The 8645-nt window shown below is 36.4% G+C and overlaps 1 protein-coding gene across 1 annotated transcript; it reads left to right on the plus strand.

Annotated features, from left to right (window-relative positions):
- Nucleotides 1-4877: 4877 nt before the first annotated feature.
- Nucleotides 4878-5843, plus strand: LOC139863623 (uncharacterized). The gene has a single exon (XM_071852236.1). The coding sequence runs from the start codon at nt 4878-4880 to the stop codon at nt 5841-5843; it is 966 nt and encodes a 321-aa protein (XP_071708337.1).
- The last annotated feature ends 2802 nt before the right edge of the window (nt 5844-8645 follow it).

Genomic DNA, 8645 nt, shown 5'->3' on the forward strand with positions numbered 1-8645 from the left:
GTGTATTCGGGATCCTAGAAGCTTTGTCAATATCCCTTACTGTGTTGCTTTTTATTTATCTAAAATGGTAGAGGGAATGCAGGACGGGAGTATAATAGGAGGAGGTATTTTTGTTACTCTCATTGGAGAGTATTTAGGTGTTGATAGGAACCAAGGGGGTCCATTACAGCTTTGTAGAGAATAGGTTGAGCCCTTAGGATTGAAAGTTTATGTGGGTGCTAAGGTATTGAAAAGTAGACGTAACCAGGCAGTACCCTATGAGGGATCTCATCCTCAGGTAGAGAGAGGCTCAGACGAGGAAATGGAGGAGGCGGAAGACATTAGGGATGTATTTCGAGATGCTATTCTTGACGTCCACGTTCGTATAGATGAGGAAGCAATGACGAACGCGGCCAGACATAGTATGTATGAGCAGTGGAACTCCGAGCGAGTATACGAGGATTATAGGCGATGCCAACAAGATAGATAGTTAGTTCATCAGCACCAAATCATGAGCCAGCTATCATATCAGGTACCAAATAACTATGTACCTACTCGACCTGCTCATTTTCCGCCACATAGCCCCGATATCCGACCACCCTTTAACCGGTATGACTATAACCAAGCCTATCAAAGCACCTATAACCAACAATGGAACCCACCTGACGAGATGAACTGGTACCCATATCCAGACTGATTTAGTTCCATTTGGTTATTTATATGATTTTTATGTTTTTATCTTTTTACTTATTCATGTTTAAACTTATGTTATTGAATATACTTATGTAATCATTATCATTTTTATTATTATTGTGTACTAATATTTCACATTTAGGATTTGAAAGTGAGATATTAAGTCCCATTTCAAATTGCCATGCATGTTTATATTTGTATGTATGTATATTGTAAATTGTACAAAACAGGGTAAAACAGCGCATTTTCAAAGACTGGCATTAAGTTCAGCAAAAGCTACTAATTTTGACGACAAGATGACAAATAAATGTGATGTAACAACAGACGAAATGAACAAATGATATGCACCATTTATCATTCAGCAACCAAACGCCAATATGTTTAGAAACTTTGGTAAAATTTAATCATTTTTACGCTAATCACCCTCAATAATTTAAATTGTTACTGATTTCTTGCAAATGAGGGCATTGCAAGATCTTAAGTGTGGGAAGGGGTTAAATTCTTTCGGATTTTTAAAATTTTTATCTTAAACACTTGGTTACCATTAAAAATACTAGTAACGTAGTAGTTGTATTAGAATCTAGTGCTCTCTGATGATAAAGAACAGCCCTAGTCTTATATACTGACTACCCAATTCTAGTAAAAATTTTTCAAAATTTTCAATTAAATGAACTCAAAATCATGTTTATACATATTTATGAACGATAAAACTAGGTGTTAACACCGAAATTATTGTTACCTCAGAAAGGACATAAATTGAGAAACAAACCAAAATGTTAAAATTCATTTAAAATAGAATAGAGGACAATAAAAAGGAAAATAAAAGCCAAGTGTGGGAAAAATTACCAAGTTATCTTAAACATATGTCACATATTTCTGTAACAAATAACTGAAAATACTTTTCCTTTGGACTAAACTAAACTATTTTACCCGATGAAAGAAAAGAAGAGATGAATCTACACGATGAATCAATTCAATCATTAAAAGGAAGTAAAGTCTTCCGAAAAAGAAACGCGCTTCTTGATTTAGGTCAAAAAGTTGTCGTCCAGACCAGCTGTAGGTTGACGAAAAATCTAGAAAAGTCATCTCTAAAATCAGCAGGAAATCCACGGACCTCAGCATTAAACAGGGTCGCCAAGTGGTCAGATTTATCCTAACCATGAGAAGAATTTATCTCGTAAAATGGGGGGCACCGTGCAAATTAGCTGGATAAGACTAATGAATCAGATCCCCAGAAAGGATAATCTCCTTAAAGATTAAAAATCAGCTTTTAAGCCTGATATTACTCAATCCTAGAGATTGACCTTAAAGATTGAGAATTCAAACTCATGGAATTCAATGATATCTAAACTCGAGCTTGAACGAGAAAATATTTTGATCAAATTATAAACCGATTTGTTTTCTGAAAACCCATTTTCAACGCGTTCATTACCATTGAACATAAAATCCTAGGAATTCACCGGGAATTCATTAGGTCATCTGAACCAAATCGGGTGTCAACCGTAAGAACGGTGGTTGCATATCATGGTCAAAGACAAGACCTTGTGCCAGACCGACAAATTATAAGGGTGAGCTTTACTATTGCTCCTACAAAGGATAGTAATTGCGTCCGACACGTTATAGACCATAATTAAAAGCATGTCAGGGGACATTGCCTTAACAGTTGCTTGTTCAACGCTTTCCTTTACAACCGGACAGTAGTTTACTGAAAGGTAATATACGGGACAAGTAAACTGGACGTGTTGCTTTCCTAATACAAGGTTAGCAAGTGGGTGACACAAAACCGCAAGTTTTGAGCTAAAATTTTCAAATCTGAAACCCACCAAGCCCACAAAAATATTTTGCAAACACCGGTGAAGGGTTATTCCGGAAAACTTATCTAGGGTAAAAACTAGATTTAATTTTTAAAAGATCAAATGTTTTCATAAAGATCCAATTTCCTTAATGGATCTAAATTTTATAGTCATGTGGGACTGTAAACCACATCGTTACTACCATTGTTTATACCGCCGTATTGAAATCACTGATGTACAAAATGTGAAGAATAAAGAAGTGATTCTTGTATTTCAAGACTATATTGCTTGAGGACAAGCAACGCTCAAGTGTGGGAATATTTGATAATGCTAAAAACGAACATATATTTCATAGCATTATTCCTCAAGAAAGACAAGCTTTTAGTTGCAATTGTCCTATTTACAAGTGATATTCGTTTAAATAATAAAAGGTGAAGACAAAAGACAGATTCGACGAATTGAAGACGCAAACGACCAAAAAGCTCAAAAGTACAAAATACAATCAATGAGGTTCCAATTATTGATAAGAAACGTCTCAAAATTACAAGAGTACAAGATTCAAAACGCAAAGTACAAGATATTAAAGTGTACGCAAGGACGTTCGAAAATCCGGAACCGGGACCAGAGTCAACTCTCAACGCTCGACGCAACGGACTAAAAATTACAAGTTAACTATGCACATAAATAAAATATAATATTTAAATAATTCTTATAATTATTTATATATTATATTATTATTTATAAACGTCGGCAAGAAAGAAAACAAAGAAATGTGACTTCTCCCAGCTGGCCATGCGATCGCATGGCCTGGAGGCACAAAAGACATGCGATCGCATGGCTCTGAAATCCAGCCCAGGTCCTATAAATTCAACGCGTTTTGGCCAAAATAAACACATCTTTCTTCTCTTCATCATACGTAAAGTATATATATATATATATATATATATATATATATATATATATATATATTTTAATTTTAATTTTAATTTCTAATAATAAGGGTGTGTTAGCGAATGTTGTAAGGGTGTAAGTCAAAATTCTGTCCGTGTAACGCTACGCTATTTTTAATCATTGTAAGTTATGTTCAACCTTTTTAATTTAATGTCTCGTAGCTAAGTTATTATTATGCTTATTTAATCCGAAGTAATCATGATGTTGGGCTAATTACTAAAATTGGGTAATTGGGCTTTGTACCATAATTGGGGTTTGAACAAAAGAACGACACTTGTGGAAATTAGACTATGGGCTATTAATGGGCTTAATATTTGTTTAACTAAATGATAGTTTGTTAATGTTAATATAAAGATTTACAATTGGGTGTCCCTATAAATAACCATTTACACTCGATCGGACACGATGGGCGGGGTATATATATGTACAAATAATCGTTCATTTAACCGGACACGGGAATGGATTAATAGCCACTAGAATTATTAAAACAGGGGTGAAATTATGTACAAGGACACTTGGCATAATTGTTAACAAAGTATTAAAACCTTGGGTTACACTCAGTCGACATCCTGGTGTAATTATGAAACAAAGTAATAAAACCTTGTTACAGTTTAAGTCCCCAATTAGTTGGAATATTTAACTTCGGGTATAAGGATAATTTGACGAGGACACTCGCACTTTATATTTATGACTGATGGACTGTTATGGACAAAACCAGACGGACATATTAAATAATCCAGGACAAAGGACAATTAACCCATGGGCATAAAACTAAAATCAACACGTCAAACATCATGATTACGGAAGTTTAAATAAGCATAATTCTTTTATTTCATATTTAATTTCCTTTATTTCATATTTAATTGCACTTCTAATTATAGCACTTGTATTTATTGTTATTGTATTTAATTGCACTTTTAATTATTGTACTTTTTAATTATCGCAAGTTTATTTTATCGCACTTTTATTATTCGTAATTTCATTATCGTTATTTACTTTACGCTTTAAATTAAGTCTTTTATTTAATATTTTGCATTTGGTTTTAACTCCGACTGAAGAATTAAAATCGACAAACCGGTCATTAAACGGTAAAAACCCCCTTTATAATAATAATATTACTTATATATACATTTGTATTTTTATAAAAGTAAACTAATATAGCGTTAAGCTTTGTTTAAAGATTTTCCCTGTGGAACGAACCGGACTTACTAAAAACTACACTACTGTACGATTAGGTACACTGCCTATAAGTGTTGTAGCAAGGTTTAAGTATATCCATTCTATAAATAAATAAATATCTTGTGTAAAATTGTATCGTATTTAATAGTATTTCCTTCTAAAATTTAAAAGCTATTTTATATACACCTCGCATAACATCAGAAGGCTACAAGACCGGTGTCATATCCAAAAGCGTTAAAGAAGGATAAGTTGGTGGCTCAATACAAAAAGTTTCAATAAATGATGAAAAACATATCGGTCAATTTGCCAATCACAGATGTGCTTAAAGGAATGCCAAACTACGGTCGGTTCATTAAGGAGCTAATATCTCAAAAGGGTAAATATCATGACGAAACATCTTTCTTTATTGAAGAGGAATGCAACAAGATTCTTGCATCGAGGCCAAGGATTCCTAAGAAGTTAGGAGATCCGAGAAAATTGATTTTCCCTTGTAAGTTCGGTGACTCGGAAGTCTTCAATGCACTTGCCGATTTGGGTGCAAGCATTAACCTAATGCCCCATTCACTTTACGAGCGACTCGACCTTGGACCTCTTAAACCAACTCAAATTAGGATAAGATTGGCCAACCATTCGTTTGATACCGCTATTGTCATCGCCGAGGACATCTTGGTTAGCATTGACACCTTGGTGTTCCTGGTTAATTTTGTTATCATGGAGATGAAGGAAGACCTTCAAGTACCCATCATCTTAGGAAAACCATTTTTGGCGACCGCCGACACCATCATCTTGGTACAATGCAATCAACTCAACATTGGAGTTGGTGAAGAGCGTGTGACCATCAATATCTGGGAAGCTATGAAGCAACCGAGTAACACTGACGATGATGAGTTCTATGCTTTTGACCATATTGACCTTTATGTGCATGATGAGCTTGAAAAGCTTTTAAAGGTTGATACCACGGAGTTCGACCAAATTTGTGATAATGAAATTGTGGATTTAGAGGCCGATTTTAGGGAATTGATGAACATTAATGTTGATGAAAGTGAAATTGAATGTGAGACTAATAGGGAAGAACCATTTGAGACTATTCCCAAGGAAGATAGATTTCAAATCAAGTCTTCATGGGAGGAGCCTCCCACTCTTGAGCTTAAAGAGCTCCCCGAGCATCTTGAATATACTTATCTTAAGGAAGAAAACCAACTTCCGGTGATTATTTCTTCGAAACTCACCCAAGACCAAAAGACATGACTTGTTTCATTACTTAAGTCCCATCACTCGGCCATAGCATGGAAGACCACGGACATCTCCGAGATCAATCCATCATATTGCACACACAAGATTCTTATGGAAGAGAACTTCAAACCGGTTGTCCAACGACAACGAAGACTTAACCCAAACATGAAAGAGGTTGTAAAAAAAGAAGTGATTAAATTGCTTGACGTGGGCCTTACTTACCCGATATCCGACTCACCATGGGTGAATCCCGTCCAAGTGGTACCCAAAAAGGGTGGGACCACGGTGATTTTAAACAACCAAAATGAGCTTGTCCCGACTCGAACCATCACGGGATGGCGAGTATGCATAGACTATAGACGTTTAAACGATGCCACATGAAAAGACCATTTCCCACTACCTTACATCGATCAAATGATCGAACGTCTATCCGGGAGATATTTCTATTGCTTTCTTGACAGGTTTTCGGGATACTTCCAAATCTCGATAGACCTCGAAGACTAAGAAAAGACGACCTTTACATGCCCCTATGATCGGAGAATGCCCTTCGGGTTGTGTAATGCCCCGGGGACATTCCAAAGGTGCATGTTTGCTATCTTCTTCGATATGATTGAGGACACTATGGAGGTGTTCATGGATGATTTTTCGGTTTTCGGAAATTCATTTGACCAATGTCTTCAAAATCTTGATAAAATATTAACTCGTTGTAAAAGTGCAAATTTGGTTCTTAATTGGAAAAAATGCCACTTCATGGTTAACGAATGGGTAGTTTTGGGACACAAAATTTCTAAAGCGGGAATCGAGGTAGATAAAGCTAAAATTAGTGTGATAAAAGACTTACATAGACCATCGGATGCGAAAGCAATCCGAAGTTTTCTTGGGCATGTGGGATTTTATAAGCTATTCATAAAGGAGTTTTCGAAAATCACTCTCCCAATGATCAAATTGTTAGAAAAGGACCAATCTTCCTTGTTTGATGATGAATGCATTAAGGCATTTAACTTGTTGAAAGAAAAGCTCATTAACCCACCGATTCTTATTTCGCCCGATTGGGACAAAGACTTTGAATTGATGTGTGATGCGAGCGATTATGCGCTTGGCGGGGTGCTTTGTCAAAGAGTTTACCAACACTTTAGACCGATTTACTATGCAAGTAAAACCCTAAATGGGGCCTAATTGAACTACACTACTACCGAGAAGGAGCTTCTCACGGTAGTGGTCGCTTTTGATAAGTTTCGGTCTTATCTTGTACTTTCAAAGACAACCGTCTACACGGATCATTCCGCGCTAAAGTAAATCAAGATGTGAAACATCGTTTGATTCGTTGGGTGCTACTTTTGCAAGAGTTTGACATAGAAATTAGGGATAAAAAGAGAGTCAAGAATGTGGCGGCCGACCATTTTTCAAGGTTAGACAATCCCGGACTTCAACCCTTAGACGAGTCAAAAATTCGGGATACCTTCCCGAATGAACATTTAATAAGAATTGACTTAGTTGATGAAGTCCCATGGTTTGCCGACTTTGCAAACTACTTGGCCTCAAATGTTTTACAAAAAGGTTTGTCGTACCAACAAAAGAAAAAGTTTTTCAACGATTTACGAAATTACTTTTGGGATGACCCATACTTGTTCCGCATTGGGGCGGATCAAGTAATTCGAAAATGTGTATATGGGCAAGAAGCTCGGGATATTTTGAGAAGTTGTCATAGTGGACCAACGGGGGGCATTTTGGGCCGAATCACACCGCTAAAAAGGTGTTCGATTCCGGTTTGTACTGGCCCACGATATTCAAAGACGCTCATAAGTTAGTGAAACATTGTGATTCTTGTCAAATGCCCGGTTCCATTTCAAAGAGGGATGAGATGCCTCAAACCGGCATTCAAATATGTGAGATATTTGATGTATAGGGCCTAGACTTCATGGTTCCATTTCCAAATTCGAATAAGTATCTCTATATTTTGGTTGTGGTAGATTATGTTTCAAAATGGGCTGAGGCCAAAACCAACCAATGACGCTAGGGTAGTTGTTAAGTTCTTGAAGAATTTGTTTGCTAGGTTTGGTGTGTCAAAAGCGTTGATCTCAGATCGGGGGACACATTTTTCTAAAAGTGTTATGGAGAGAGTAATGGGAAAATATGGTGTAACCCATCGTTTTTCAACCCCTTACCATCCCCAAATTAGTGGTCAAGTCGAGAACACGAATCGTGCTTTGAAAAGAATTTTGGAAAAGACGGTTAGCAATAATCCTAAGATTTGGTTAACCAAGCTAGATGACGCATTATGGGCATTTAGAACCGCTTTCAAAACACCCATAGGTACCACACCATTTCGTCTAGTGTATTGGAAGGCATGTCATATCCCGATTGAGGTAGATGTAACATCCCGCCTTTTTCCGTTTACTTTCCGTTTAATTTATTTAAAGTCCGTTATTTGATTATAACATCTCTCGTTCACTCTACGTATTTAAGGTAATTCATTTGGTTAATTCACGCACCAGCTTTGAAACTTGAGGGACTAAACTTGCCAAAGGACAAAAGGTTTGACTAGGTCAACTAGTCAAACCCTTCTCCTCCACTCAATCATTCACCTCCCCATCTCATCTCATACTTCCACTTTTGCTCTCAAAAACTCAATTCATTCAATCTTAGTCTAAATCATTTCAAGGAAGCATCAACTAAAACAAATTACATATTTGGAATCCTTGCATCTTCCTCTTCAATTCCATACCAACTTCATCCAATTTGGGTAACTTTCTAAAAACACTAAATTTCTTGTTCTTGATCTTTAAACTTAAAAGTGTGTTAATTAGTGTCTATGGC

The sequence above is a fragment of the Rutidosis leptorrhynchoides genome, chromosome 8, assembly GCF_046630445.1.
Source record: "Rutidosis leptorrhynchoides isolate AG116_Rl617_1_P2 chromosome 8, CSIRO_AGI_Rlap_v1, whole genome shotgun sequence".
NCBI lineage: Eukaryota > Viridiplantae > Streptophyta > Magnoliopsida > Asterales > Asteraceae > Rutidosis > Rutidosis leptorrhynchoides.

Excerpts from the sequence above, each read along its gene's own strand:
- LOC139863623 (XM_071852236.1), top strand. The coding sequence starts at position 4,878 with ATGAAAAACATATCGGTCAATTTGCCAATCACAGATGTGCTTAAAGGA.